Source organism: Triturus cristatus, chromosome 8 (assembly GCF_964204655.1).
Source record: "Triturus cristatus chromosome 8, aTriCri1.1, whole genome shotgun sequence".
Classification (NCBI taxonomy): domain Eukaryota; kingdom Metazoa; phylum Chordata; class Amphibia; order Caudata; family Salamandridae; genus Triturus; species Triturus cristatus.
In genome coordinates, this window is record NC_140591.1 from 1,256,577,189 (window position 1) to 1,256,592,593 (window position 15,405).

At 47.1% G+C, this 15,405-nt stretch overlaps 1 protein-coding gene across 1 annotated transcript in view; it reads right to left on the reverse strand.

Moving 5' to 3' along the window:
- The window catches only part of LOC146805680 (amine oxidase [flavin-containing]-like), a 291,428-nt gene that overhangs the window by 56,858 nt on the left and 219,165 nt on the right, over positions 1–15,405 (reverse strand). Inside the window, exon 8 of the mRNA XM_085622954.1 lies at positions 11,635–11,794. Within this exon, the coding sequence (XP_085479080.1) occupies positions 11,635–11,794 (160 nt within the window). The remainder of the gene's footprint in view (positions 1–11,634; positions 11,795–15,405) is intronic.

Consider the following 15,405-nt stretch of genomic DNA (forward strand, 5'->3'; position numbering starts at 1 on the left):
GTAATAACTCAAGGCCCCATCCCAGTCCATCGTTATTTTGCACCCACGCCACCTCACTTTGGACCCAAACTTGTGCAAATCAGTCTTGACCCTGCTCCAATGGGAATAGCCTAGCCCAAACGGCAGGCCAGGTCCCCCCTGACCATGAGTAATTACTATTGGCTGAGATTAATTCAAGCATTCCAGCTTTTTATGTACTTCAGTATGAAGCCCTAAGTGGGACAGGTATGCCCAGATGTGGGTCCCTTGCAGACTGTGCCACTGGAACCAAGCTCTACCTGCCTGATGAGCCCTGATAAGGGATAAACTGGTTTTGGGCTGCTTGTGTTCCAGTTTACGGAGGACTGGTCCAGAAATGACATGGAATAGCTGGAAACTACTCTCTTCAGGGCCTTCCTTGAGAACAAAAGGTCTTTTGAGGTAGATGCCTTGCTGAAGCATTGCTAGGATAGGCAGCATCTAATTACTTGCTCATCAACGTTCATTTTTCTGAGGAATGTGAGGGGAGGGAAAAGAAGCAAATACCAAATGGCCACATAAAAGCAATGTAGGAACCATGAAAGTTTCCTGTTCATGTGAAAGTATCAATATAGTGTGGGCTAGTCTTTAAAGCAAGACTTAACCCATCCAGGCTAGGTCCTGTCACACAGTGGGTAAGCATGGAAACAGGATCACTTTGAGTAAAGTTTTCACAGGTGGGGAAAGTGTGGTGCTGTTTTTTAATAATCAAGCCCATGCACAGGCTGGACGATGTTTAGCTTATGACATAGGCTTCTTCCATTTAGAGAGGGTAACTTGGGATGTGTGTTGCGAACCTTGAAGGTAGGTTTTGACTCCAAGACTTTTTTATCACAGCCCAAACGATGTGGGCATGGATGGATGCAGAAATAGTCACAGAGGGGAGCTGCTATTTTAGGTGTTCCTTTCGGAGCTTAGAAACCCTGATTACAGAGTGCAACCTTCCAGGCATGTAATTCCTGGTTTACTGAGCACTGGTGTAGATGGTGCATCAAATTCTGGGTGCGTTATAACAGAAAACTCTCACACACGACCTCCTGCAGACATTACAAATGTTTAGACAAGATCGCCATTTGATCTCTTTGCTCTATTGGTCCATGATTGCCATGGCTTCAGATGAGCAGGGGCGTAACAATAGCCCCCTCAGTGCAGGGGGCCCCTGAGCTCCAGAGGGCCCTCTCTGATTACAGTGCATGGGCAGGCCCAAGAGCGCCTGACTGGATTCGAAGTTTGGGGGCCCTCCTCCATGCATTTTGCAGGAGGCCTCCCTCAAGTTTTGTTCTGCCACTGCTGATGGCCTATCGACTTTGCAAGCCAGGTGGCAGATTATTATAGGCAAACAATTCCATGGAAAGAAGTGGAATAAGACCCTAGAGTGCTTGTATACTATGGAAAGGAGTGGAATCAGACCCTAGTCTGCACGTATAATATCTCATGAAACATGAGATTCAAATTTACCCAGTTCAACTTCTCACATACCACCTATCTTACACACCACAGACTAAATACCATGCTACACACTGTTGACTTAATCTGCCCCAGATGTAATTTGGTTGATACGGATTTCACCCACATGGTGTGGGCTGCCCAGTGATAACTCGATTCTGGCACCAGGTGACATCTTAGCTGGAGAGAACCATGAACAGCCAATTGCTACACATAGTGAAGGGTTGCCTGCTTGGCCAAGAGGAGAGCGGGCAACCGAGTCCTGGACCCATGCTTTAGCATGACTATCTCTTTACCTTCTGGACAGCAACACAAATGTAACTGGGAACTTTCCATAGGTTCACGCACAACTATGTTTGGTAAGTTTTACATGTGTCTTTCCTTTATCACTAAGTATCCTTACTATGTTACATACCTGAATGTGTCATCCTGCACTAGAACAATGTTGTACTACACCAAAAATATGTATCATACACATTCTGCATGAACTCATCCTGAGACCGAACTGGCATTGTTATTGTTTTATAAAGATACAAAAACATAACATAGACATTAATTTAACAAAAACGGGTCTAAAGATACAGGCTTCTGACATTTTGGAAAACTACTAGAATATCCATTTCTGGATTTTTTTTGCCATAAGTAAACAGAATTGATTAACTTTTGGGAAGGGCACAGCAAGGAAACTGTAAGAATATATTCAAGACCCTCCATCAGCCACTGTTGACTTACCTCTTCATCTTGGTGCTTCCACCACCTAGAAATTAGAACACTACCGACATGCTGAAGATTATGTTGTTATGTTATGCTATGTTATGTTATATTTTCTACAGTGCAGGTACACTACATATTCAAGGCACTTTAGGTAATTACACAATGGGATGAAATGTGAAATACATCAGAAAAGTCAAAGTATAATAAGTTATAGTTTCATGAAAGCAGTTTTAAAAGGCAACATTTTTGGACTCTTAAACATTGGGAGAGAAGGAGTATGCTTAATTCAGTCTGTAGTTCATTCTTTTCCTTTGGTGTTGGCAGAGCAGAAGAAGGAGAAAAGCTCTGCTTACGATCAACGTGAGAGACGACTAAAGGCTTGGATTCTGCCTTCACTTGTACCCAAGCTGTGGAGGTGTTTCTCAACTGGTTAGGGAAGCTTGCTTCCCTTGGTCCACAGGGCAATTAATCAAGGAGACATCAGCAGCTCAGTAAAACTGAGATTTTTGCTGAAGCTACCCCAGAAAGGAGCAACCTTGCTCAACCAAGATTTCCTGGTTTCCTGATTCATTCATCATTGAGCATTTTGCAGTGAAATTCAAGGTTCCGTAGAGTTGCAGAAATCAGATACCTGACCTTGAGGAGTCCTCCCCAATTGTGGGTCCCAAATGTGAGTGCTAGGAGAATTCCAAGCTTCAGAAAGTGACTAAGGGCTTGATTTAGAGTTTGGATGATGGGTTACATTTTCACAAACATTGCAGATATCCTGTTTGCTTCACTACAAGTTGATACGATCCTATGGCACTGGTAATAAGGTGGACAGGATATTCGCCACATTTGTGTGACAGAATAACCCATCTGCCAAACTCTAAATCAGGCCGTTAATTTGAACAGAGACAAAGAGGGAGGGAAATTGCAGAAATGTGACCACAATACATGAGCACTTCCATGACTACATTTTTGTATGAACATTTGGGGTCAAAACTCAAAGCTTCAGTGATATTCCAAACTCCACATATCTGTCCTTGTGGAGACCGCAGTCACCACAATATCCTGCCATGCCCACTGAAAATTTGAATCCCCACAAAAACAACAGAATGTAAACTGTTGACTGAGTTGAAGCCCTAGACCTTACATGATGTGCGTTCCATTACAGCTGACCTGAAGGTGAACTTAGCAATTAGTTAAACTAGCTTTTTGCTTTTTCATTATTAATTAATCATTATTGTTGCTTTGATGTTGGGCCAAGCCGTTGACCGCAATGGCCGCATGGCATTGAAGCACGGCATTGAAGCTCCGGCACCTGATGCCCAAATTATTATCGAAACGGCACTAATTATATACCACCAATGCTGGAACTGCCACAAGAGCCCTTTGAAATATGGTAAGGTCCCTTCTGAGACTGGGGGACGCGACCCAGAATGTCTTTCAGCTCTGAATTATGAGCGGCGTCATCGAGTGGTGCGAAGTGGAGGCCCGGCCCGCCTCGGAGGCCCCGTGGAGACAGGGTCTAGGGGTGAGCCTGAGGTTGGAGCGGCAGAGCTCCGTCGGGTCCCACCGCCTCTCCTTGGAGTCAAGACTGTTGCAGGAGCCGGATAGCCCCACTTGAGGTGGCGAATGGCCTGAAGGAAGCAGCCTGCTCCGGAGGACGGGTGAGTGAAGGGGAAGGGAGTTGGCAAACTAGGCCCAGTTGCCGCTAGTTTCCCTCAGTTCTGGTGCCGATAACTGCAGTGGGCATCTGCCAGTTTTTCAAGCCCCCCTGCCCTTCGCTCGCCCCCTCCTTAGATATTGCTAAGCTCTCTGGACACCGCAGGGACGGTGTGGCTTACGGACAAGACTAATTAAGCAGCACTGCAGGCTGTTAACTTGGGGCCGGTGCCGGCAGCGCTGAGCTGGATGGGCATCCATACTGCTACCACTACCACATGGAGGACAGTGGACCTTTAGGAGGGATTGATGTCACCTTCGCTTACCTTGCCATAATCACTTGCTCTGCATGGCCGATATCTAGGACCGTGGAGTCTCTGAGTTGGACCGCCGCATTCTCCGCTCACTGAAGCGTGCCAAGGGCCTTACGAGGTGGGAGATGTGAGGGGAGATCCACGACAACCCCCAACAGACAGGGTCGGTGCTGCCCTAGTCGACTGGGGAGAGGCCCGGTGAATATCTTTGGGGCCCATCTGCAGCCTACCAGGGGGACCATCCTGGGCGCGGTTTGACGGGGGTCTGGGGCTCCGCCCTACCCTGCTGAACTTCCACGTGAGGTTTAGCCTGAAAGTACACTGGTGAAAGCGTCTCGATCCACTCTTGCTCCTGCCACCGGCCCTGGTGCTCATACCTACTGACTGCCACTCCCGTTGCTACAAACCGTGACGATGGGTCGGGGGGACCTAAACAGCGCAAGATCACCTTTGATAAATTAGACACGTCTGAACGACCCAACCATAACCCTGAGAGGGAGGACGGCCCAGAACGTACCGAAGCTCCGCAGCCCTTGGACGGGGCTGCTGCTATAATGGCAGAGTTCCGGGCAGGGTTTCGTGGTATAGATGGAAGATTTGATACACTGACCTCCAGGCTCAACAGGATGGAAGAACGACTGGATGGACATAACACCAGGCTCGATGAGGCGGAACAGAGAATATCTGCCCAGGAAGATCAGACTCAAGACACGACGCGCAGGCTTGAACGGATGGAGAGGCTGCTAAAAACACTTGCGATAAAGAATGGGGACCTGGAGGCCAAATCACGTAGAAACAATATCCGCATCATGGGCCTTGCGGAGTCCACAAACATGGGCCGCCCAGAACCATTCATTGAAAGCATGCTGAAAGAACTATTTGGCGCTGAGAACCTTTCCGGAAATGTCGTGGCTGAACAGGCGCATCGATCCCTTCGCCTGCAGCCCCTTCCTGGGAGCCCCCCACGCTCCATTATAGCACGCCTGCTCAACTACAGGGACCATGATACAGTACTCCTCCTGGCCCGGGAGAACTCCCCCGTTCAGTACCAGGGGACTGTGCTTTCCTTTTACCCTGATCATACTATATCGGTCCAGGAGGCCCAACAGAAATTCTTGGAAGCCAAGTCACGACTTCGTACACTGGGTCTCAAATATTCTATGCTCTACCCAGCAAAATTGAGAGTGATAGGTAAACCCCGCTTCTTTGAAAATTCTACCAACACCTTGGCCTTTTGCAAGCAACGTCAAGGAGCGGCTCGCAGGAGCCCAGCGCAATCCTCTTCACTGCGGACTGAGGATTTAGAATCTTGTTTCCAGCACTTGTTTTATCGACTAAGTTGCCTATATTTATAAAATGTCGACTTTATACTGATGTAGACAATGTCAGCCCGGATAAGTATCCAGGAACTCAAGGTGCACTACTAATATCACTTAATCCAAAGTGTTTGTATAGTAATCAGAATGCTTTATATATACAATTATGACAATCTCAGAACAAATAATCAATGAATCATTGTCCTTTCAATCCTTATCGGGCTGACATTGTCTACTTTCGTATTAGGAAGCTGACAGAGCCCCCCACAGGGTGCACACTATAATTTCAGCATTTTTTTATGAGAAGATTACTTTGTTTAATTTGTTTACCCGTGAGTGCACTTTTGCTATAACCGCTTTTGTTATAAGACTTTATACTGATGGCAGTTTATATGCTTAGAAAATGTTCTACTGTTTCGATTTCTCTACATTACTAATGTTATGTAGTTTATGTATGGGCATTGGACATCCGAGGCATTGCCCGCCTACCTAGGATGACTCTGATCCAAATTTTATTGGGGTTTTTTCTTTTTCACCTCTTTTCGAGTTGAATGTGGAGAGACAATGCTCCCAATGTGGGAGGTGGGTGGTTTTGAGATGTCTGTTTAGTGTGTTGTCTCTTGATTCAATGCATTGGTATTTTTTGTGTCCCCCCTTATGTATGCCCCCTTGTAGGTCCCAATCCTCTGTTACTCAAGCCTGGTATTATTTATACTGGCTAGGCAGGTACAAACTTCACTATCTCTGGGTACGGCCGTAGCTCCCGCGGTTGATGTTAATCTCATCACTTGGAACGTACGGGGCTCAATAATCCAAGAAAATGTAAGCTAGTGTTGGCGTACCTCCAGAGACATAATGTAAAAATAGCATTTTTACAGGAAACTAACCTCCCCCTACAGGGAACCCCTCCTTCGCGTCCTCCTGGGGATCTCATAGATTCTTTGCGAGTTATAGTACCTACTCCCGAGGGGTCTGTCTTGTTATTCATCACTCCCTCCCATTTACACATAAAGAGACCATAACAGATGTGCATGAGAGGTATCTATTGGTACTGGGCACGCTATTAGGCAAGGTGGTGCTTTTCCATAATATATACGCGCTTAACGTGGACGACCCTGGTTTCTTTGAAGGCCGTCATGCCCTGCTAAATCGTTATCACCACGACACAATATTCCTTGGGGGGGATTTGAATCATTGGCTTCATCATACCCGTGATTCCTCTAATCCACTCGCTACCACCAAAGCACACTCCCTTAGAATGATGAAGGACCTCATACACTGTCTGGGCCTGCGTGACCTCTGGCGTATACACCATCCCACGACCCCCGATACACCTTTCACTCTGCACCGCATTCCACACACATGCATAGATTACCTATTAACAGACGCACTGGAATGTCATTGGAACAAGGGTATTAATACGATGCCACGTACATTGTCGGATCATGCGCCAGTGCTTCTTCACTTACACATTCCACACTCAGCTGGGTGGGAACATAGATGGTCGTTTCCTGCTTCTGCGTTGCTGGATGAGGTGTTCCGGTCAGCGGTGCAGGAAGCCATCACTGAATGTTTTACCCTGAATACGGGTATGGTGGTTAAATACTCAACGCTATGGGACATCTTTAATGCATGCATTTGGGGCGTTATCTTATCCAAGCAGGTGGGTGTCCTACGATCAGTTTGTGGGAGTCTCACTAGAGTCGAAGCTAAAATAGCGTTACTAGATGCTGTACCACTTGAGCCACGAACCCAGAATAAACGTGGTGCCCTCCTTTTGGAATTTAATGAACACGCTGGCAGGGAGGCATCATTGTTTGGCAAATTTTATACAGTTCATAGGTATGGGGAGGGAGAGCGCCCTGTTAAAACATTGGCATGTTTGGTGCACCCCCCCAGGGGCTCTGGACACATAGCAGTGCGTGCGGATGACACCTTGGCTACAGAAGACACTGACATATTAGCGGAACTAGTCGCATATTATCGATCCCTCTACTCCACCACTCTTCCCGAGGATTTAGCGTATTTGGAGGAGGTTGCAATGGTTTGGCTTACTACAGGGCAAGCAGAATTTCTGGCAGACCCTTTCACTGTTGAGGAAATTACACTTGGTATAGATGCCCTGGCAGGCTCTAAAGCACCGGGGCTCGATGGGCTATCGGGAATTTTCTATAAGACCTTCAAAAGAGCCTAGCACTACAGCTCCTGGAGGTTTATGCGGAGGCCCTGAAAGTTGACAAACTCCCCCCTTCCTTGAGAGAGGCGGCCATCTCCTTGCTAGTAAAGCTGGGTAAGGAACCCACTAACTGCTCATCCTATCGTTCCATCTCCCTAATAAATATTGACAACAAAATCCTTGCCAAAATGTTATCCTCTAGGCTGTCGTTGGTATTAGAACAAATCATTTCCCCAGTGCAATCGGGTTTTATCCCGCATAGGTCTACAGCCCTAAACTTAAGAACTGTCTTCTCTGTCATAAATCGCATTGAACCTACTACTCCTGTAGCAGTGGTCCTATTGGATGCAGAGAAGGCCTTTGATTCTCTCGAATGTCCTTTCCTCACTGCCACGCTGCACAAATTGGGCATCCCAGGCAATTTTATTGCCTTGATTGCATTGCTTTACTCGTCTCCATCTGCTCGGCTTCGAGTAAATGGCTCTCGGTCATCTCCGATTACACGCGGGACACGACAGGGGTGTCCGCTATCCCCATTGCTCTTTATATTAGCCTTGGACCAGTTGGTTTGCCACATGAAGGAAAGCACATCTTTTGAGGCCTGCAATTTCCCTCAGGACCTTTGTTAATGTCCATGTATGCAGACTACATTTTGCTTTTTATATGACATCCCAACGACAACTTGCAACCCCTCATAGAGGAGATTGGCCACTATGGGGCCATGTCCGAACTGATGATAAACTGGGACAAATCAGAACTGTTTCCTATCCGGGATTTAGCCTCGGAGGATGAGACCGAGCTTCCCCTGAGAAGGCAGGTGACACCACTAAGTACCGTGGTGTGCACCTGCATGGAGATAAAGAGCAGGTTACACGTTTAAATTATGGACCTGCAACTAAACAGCTTACTACACAGGTTGAGAGATGGATCCAATTGCCCCTGTCTATGGCCAGTCGTATGGCTGTTATCAAAATGAAAATGCTGCCCAGATTCCTACTTTTATTCAGTACTATACCCATCCCACTTGCCAACGCTTTCTTCAGTCAATTGCGGGGATTACTTATACGACTGATATGGGTGGGACGCAGACCAAGAGTCTCCTGGGAGACTCTGACCAGACCGTTTGGACCGGTTGCGCTGCCGGGGTAGGATCAACTTTTTGTCTCTACAACAGAACCGACACTAGAATTCAGTGTTGACGGCGACTGGTACTGTTATGGCCCGGAACATAAAATATTAAGGGTTACACTTGATTAACTTTATTGACACCAGAGGTACCCCCACATTTTTTAGGGTGCTGTAAGGGTGGTCACTTTTCACTACATGTGTTGGGTGTCCACCACCAGAAAATGTGTAGGTAGTCGTTGTATTAGGTTCTGAGGAATTGCCATCAAATTGATAATAGGGCAAGAAACATGTTGACCCCACATTTTAGCGTATAACATCACAACATAGGGTGACCATACGCGATTCTTTTTCATTTTAATTAGGGGAAGAACCAAACTCATTAAAATTATTTTGATTGGAATATTTTTCCCTATTTTAACTTCACTACACACTCTCACATTCACCTACACTAAGACCCTCACTCATACTCCACCTGACGGCTACGGAATAAAGATCTCCGTTAAGTAGGCCCCATCACGGGCGCCTGATCGGGCATTGCAGCGCCGGCCCGAGTAGGAGCAGGCCCGATGATGAAGCAAGACACCTTCTTGTCAGGTGTGTGAGGGCCTTTTTCCAACAAGGAGTTCATTGTCCTGCCTTTTGACTGGTGGTTGTTTTACAGTTAGAATGTGTCTTTGCTCTTTACCTTGTTAGGAACTGCATACTCTTTGTATACATACTCTGACACTCCCATACAACCGAGGCAGACTCGCAGTTCCTGATCTCCAACTCTATTTCTTAGTGGCACAGGCACCATTCGCTCATCACTGGTTCCACCCAGATGCTCGTATACCTTATGCGAACAACATGTTGGGTGATGGCCCTCTCTACTCTCTGGCCATTCCCCTACCCAATAACCTGTTCCTCCCGCTGACCTCCGAAAAGGTGGTACAAGACACCCTCGCTAAACTGGGCTTGGACGCCCTTGGCTCCCTATTCCCGGAGGGTCGGGCACGCACATTGACGGAAATGTCTACACACCCTGAGGTGACATATATGGATAACTTTATAGCCACCAGAATGCTGGGTACACTTCGTTCAGTGGTCACCTCCTTCCCATCCCCGCCGGCAGTTATCTTCCCACTCACTCTGCTTATCTCTGATAAGGAAGGAATGCACTTGGTTACTAAACTATACAAGGCTTGTTTGGCACTCAGACAGGTCCGTGACAGGGGGGTCAGATAACGCTGGGAAGAAGACTTGGGGCACTTATTGACAGATAAAGAATAGACTTTCTGTCTTGATCAAATGCAGAAAGTTTCCCCTAATCATAGACATAAACTCCTTCATTTTAAGTTTGTTCACAGGATCTACATTACCCCACATCAATTAGCTAAATTTGATCTTACCAAATCATCAGGTTGCCCTAAGTGTGGAGTGCTGGATGCCGATTTTGCTCACATTACCTGGTCATGTCCACAAATCATGACATACTGGGTAGAGGTATTTCAAACGATAGCAAAAATAATTGCAGCACCTCTCATTCGCTCTCCGAGGCTAGGCCTTTAGGGTTGGTCAACCATATTAAACCATGTTACCGTAGATTTGTAGCCATAGCATTGATGCTAGCAAAAAGGGAAATAGCGATACACTGGGGTGCCAAACATTGTCCTACTAAAGCAGCATGGATACGCAGCATGTCCTACTGCAGTCTGCAGACTGACATATACGCCACGTGTCAGCTCCCAACCTCACGACCTAAGGACATATGGTATGTCTATTGCACATACTTACAACAGGCTCAAGACACCTCCCGGGCATCATATCTGGAATTTCGAGAGGCCTCTGGGAGCGTAGAGGCCCGATGCCCCCCCGATGCTGGTCAATGCTCAGACACAGTAACAACACCCCCCTGCACGTCCCTTTCGTGGCCCATATCCCAGAAGACAAAAGACAAAAAACAAAAAAGCTTTCCTGCTATGACAGCCAGAATAAACTAATAAAGAACACAAACTGCTGGAGCCCCCCCTCCCAAGAAAATATGAAATAATAGTAAACTTATGTTGTTGTGTGGAGATCAATATTATTGGAGCCCCATGTTTGAGCACTTTACAAGCCAATGTTGAAGAAATATAGGTCGTGTGGGAGGTTGCTTTTGCAAATATAGTCTATAGCCCGTTCTTGATAATATGACCCATAGAATGTAGGTGGAGGACAATTTGATTGGAAATGACACCCAGTGCACCATACTAAGGACTGTATTACAAGATGCCTGGAAAGACTCGTCGTAATCCCCCGTCCTGGAATTACCATTCCCGGGGGTCCTCATAATTTAATGGGTGGGGAATTAACAGGTGGGGATTGGTGTTTTAAGCATGGCCTTACACATGTATTCTCCTACTCTTTTACACAAAATATTAAGCTGCTGTGGCAGCCAACAAAACAAAAACTTTAAATTCTAATGAGCACCGTAACTCTTATAACCGGACCAATCAGATTTTATAGGACACTAGTAATGAGGGCCTAGGAGCACACACAAAAAACAACAAAGTTTGGACAACAAAAGTAATCCGGGAAATTCTGTACACAAGGCAAAATTAGAGAAAGTAAGAACTGATGTGCAGAAGATGGTATTAACACTGATGTACAGTAATGAACAGAATTAAATAAAAGATGCCAGGAGGACTTTTACAGTACAAGGGGCGGAATATGCACACCTAAGTTTTCCAAATGGCAGAGAGGTTAAAACAGTCCTAAACAAAACAAATTCCTTTGTTTAGTGAACACCACTCATTCACATTTATATTCTAATTCATTGGAGAATACCCTAAACAATATTTATGGAAAGCATTTAATAAAGGATATACCACATGTCAAAACCATTTATGATTCATACCCTTTTTCCTCCAGAAAGGTTCATTGTAATACACCATGCACTTGATAACAGATCCCATGGGAACCCGGTTGATTAACTGATTTCTTAGTGGGGGTAGTTCAGGCTCAAAGTGGATTCTCAGTCCAAGTGCTGGAGGAATGGCACAGATGACATATTTGGCCTAGGAAGAAAAAATAGATAATTTGCAAATATTTCAAGTTTAGGAAATAGTGAAACACAATTATTACCAAATAAGAATGTGCTGTTATTTTTAGTTGTAAGAAATATACACCAAATCTAAAACTTATATATATATATTTATTTATATATATATATATATATATGTTTTACCCGGAGCAAGTGTCACGCTGATTTTCATGGAGATCAGCATTGGGTGTATAGTTAGCCGGTTTTGCTAATACCGGCATTGGGACACGCCCTCTCGTTCTGGAGCCCCGCGAACATTAGCAAACGCTGGTTGGAGTACGTTGGGTACATCGCGGTGCCCCCCCGAGCAGAGACATTACCAATGGGTGATTATTTTCGCAAGGGGAGAGAGGAGGCAGCATTGAGCTGCCTGATAAGGGTATAAACAACGGTGTGAGTGGGACTATCATATCCGGGAATTCCATGATGGTGTGCAGTCCGATGCCATGTATTTGGTAGCATGATTGTTGCTGGGAGTTCCTCTTCACTGCAATGAGGAACTACGAAAGACTGCATGAACCATCATGCACTGTGCCTGGAGCCTTAAGCGCACTTAACACACCTGCCTATGGAGGAGGAGCCGAGAGACCATTTCATAAGGAGTGGTCTTTGAGTCCCAGAAACACGAACTCACCTGTGAAACCGGCACTGATGACGGCCATTTCCGGCCAGAAACGCGTCTGCCCAAGCGTTTCACGGACTGAAAGGACAGCGCTGATTTTGTGCTCAATAAATCCGTTGTTTTACCCGGAGCAAGTGTCCCGCTGATTTTCATGGAGATCAGCATTGGGTGTATAGTTAGCCGGTTTTGCTAATACCGGCATTGGGACACGCCCTCTCGTTCTGGAGCCCCGCGAACATTAGCAAACGCTGGTTGGAGTACGTTGGGTACATCGCGGTGCCCCCCCGAGCAGAGACATTACCAATGGGTGATTATTTTCGCAAGGGGAGAGAGGAGGCAGCATTGAGCTGCCTGATAAGGGTATAAACAACGGTGTGAGCGGGACTATCATATCCGGGAATTCCATGATGGTGTGCAGTCCGATGCCATGTATTTGGTAGCATGATTGTTGCTGGGAGTTCCTCTTCACTGCAATGAGGAACTACGAAAGACTGCATGAACCATCATGCACTGTGCCTGGAGCCTTAAGCGCACTTAACACACCTGCCTATGGAGGAGGAGCCGAGAGACCATTTCATAAGGAGTGGTCTTTGAGTCCCAGAAACACGAACTCACCTGTGAAACCGGCACTGATGACGGCCATTTCCGGCCAGAAACGCGTCTGCCCAAGCGTTTCACGGACTGAAAGGACAGCGCTGATTTTGTGCTCAATAAATCCGTTGTTTTACCCGGAGCAAGTGTCCCGCTGATTTTCATGGAGATCAGCATTGGGTGTATAGTTAGCCGGTTTTGCTAATACCGGCATTGGGACACGCCCTCTCGTTCTGGAGCCCCGCGAACATTAGCAAACGCTGGTTGGAGTACGTTGGGTACATCGCGGTGCCCCCCCGAGCAGAGACATTACCAATGGGTGATTATTTTCGCAAGGGGAGAGAGGAGGCAGCATTGAGCTGCCTGATAAGGGTATAAACAACGGTGTGAGCGGGACTATCATATCCGGGAATTCCATGATGGTGTGCAGTCCGATGCCATGTATTTGGTAGCATGATTGTTGCTGGGAGTTCCTCTTCACTGCAATGAGGAACTACGAAAGACGGCATGAACCATCATGCACTGTGCCTGGAGCCTTAAGCGCACTTAACACACCTGCCTCTGGAGGAGGAGCCGAGAGACCATTTCATAAGGAGTGGTCTTTGAGTCCCAGAAACACGAACTCACCTGTGAAACCGGCACTGATGACGGCCATTTCCGGCCAGAAACGCGTCTGCCCAAGCGTTTCACGGACTGAAAGGACAGCGCTGATTTTGTGCTCAATAAATCCGTTGTTTTACCCGGAGCAAGTGTCCCGCTGATTTTCATGGAGATCAGCATTGGGTGTATAGTTAGCCGGTTTTGCTAATACCGGCATTGGGACACGCCCTCTCGTTCTGGAGCCCCGCGAACATTAGCAAACGCTGGTTGGAGTACGTTGGGTACATCGCGGTGCCCCCCCGAGCAGAGACATTACCAATGGGTGATTATTTTCGCAAGGGGAGAGAGGAGGCAGCATTGAGCTGCCTGATAAGGGTATAAACAACGGTGTGAGTGGGACTATCATATCCGGGAATTCCATGATGGTGTGCAGTCCGATGCCATGTATTTGGTAGCATGATTGTTGCTGGGAGTTCCTCTTCACTGCAATGAGGAACTACGAAAGACTGCATGAACCATCATGCACTGTGCCTGGAGCCTTAAGCGCACTTAACACACCTGCCTCTGGAGGAGGAGCCGAGAGACCATTTCATAAGGAGTGGTCTTTGAGTCCCAGAAACACGAACTCACCTGTGAAACCGGCACTGATGACGGCCATTTCCGGCCAGAAACGCGTCTGCCCAAGCGTTTCACGGACTGAAAGGACAGCGCTGATTTTGTGCTCAATAAATCCGTTGTTTTACCCGGAGCAAGTGTCCCGCTGATTTTCATGGAGATCAGCATTGGGTGTATAGTTAGCCGGTTTTGCTAATACCGGCATTGGGACACGCCCTCTCGTTCTGGAGCCCCGCGAACATTAGCAAACGCTGGTTGGAGTACGTTGGGTACATCGCGGTGCCCCCCCGAGCAGAGACATTACCAATGGGTGATTATTTTCGCAAGGGGAGAGAGGAGGCAGCATTGAGCTGCCTGATAAGGGTATAAACAACGGTGTGAGCGGGACTATCATATCCGGGAATTCCATGATGGTGTGCAGTCCGATGCCATGTATTTGGTAGCATGATTGTTGCTGGGAGTTCCTCTTCACTGCAATGAGGAACTACGAAAGACTGCATGAACCATCATGCACTGTGCCTGGAGCCTTAAGCGCACTTAACACACCTGCCTATGGAGGAGGAGCCGAGAGACCATTTCATAAGGAGTGGTCTTTGAGTCCCAGAAACACGAACTCACCTGTGAAACCGGCACTGATGACGGCCATTTCCGGCCAGAAACGCGTCTGCCCAAGCGTTTCACGGACTGAAAGGACAGCGCTGATTTTGTGCTCAATAAATCCGTTGTTTTACCCGGAGCAAGTGTCCCGCTGATTTTCATGGAGATCAGCATTGGGTGTATAGTTAGCCGGTTTTGCTAATACCGGCATTGGGACACGCCCTCTCGTTCTGGAGCCCCGCGAACATTAGCAAACGCTGGTTGGAGTACGTTGGGTACATCGCGGTGCCCCCCCAGAGCAGAGACATTACCAATGGGTGATTATTTTCGCAAGGGGAGAGAGGAGGCAGCATTGAGCTGCCTGATAAGGGTATAAACAACGGTGTGAGCGGGACTATCATATCCGGGAATTCCATGATGGTGTGCAGTCCGATGCCATGTATTTGGTAGCATGATTGTTGCTGGGAGTTCCTCTTCACTGCAATGAGGAACTACGAAAGACTGCATGAACCATCATGCACTGTGCCTGGAGCCTTAAGCGCACTTAACACACCTGCCTC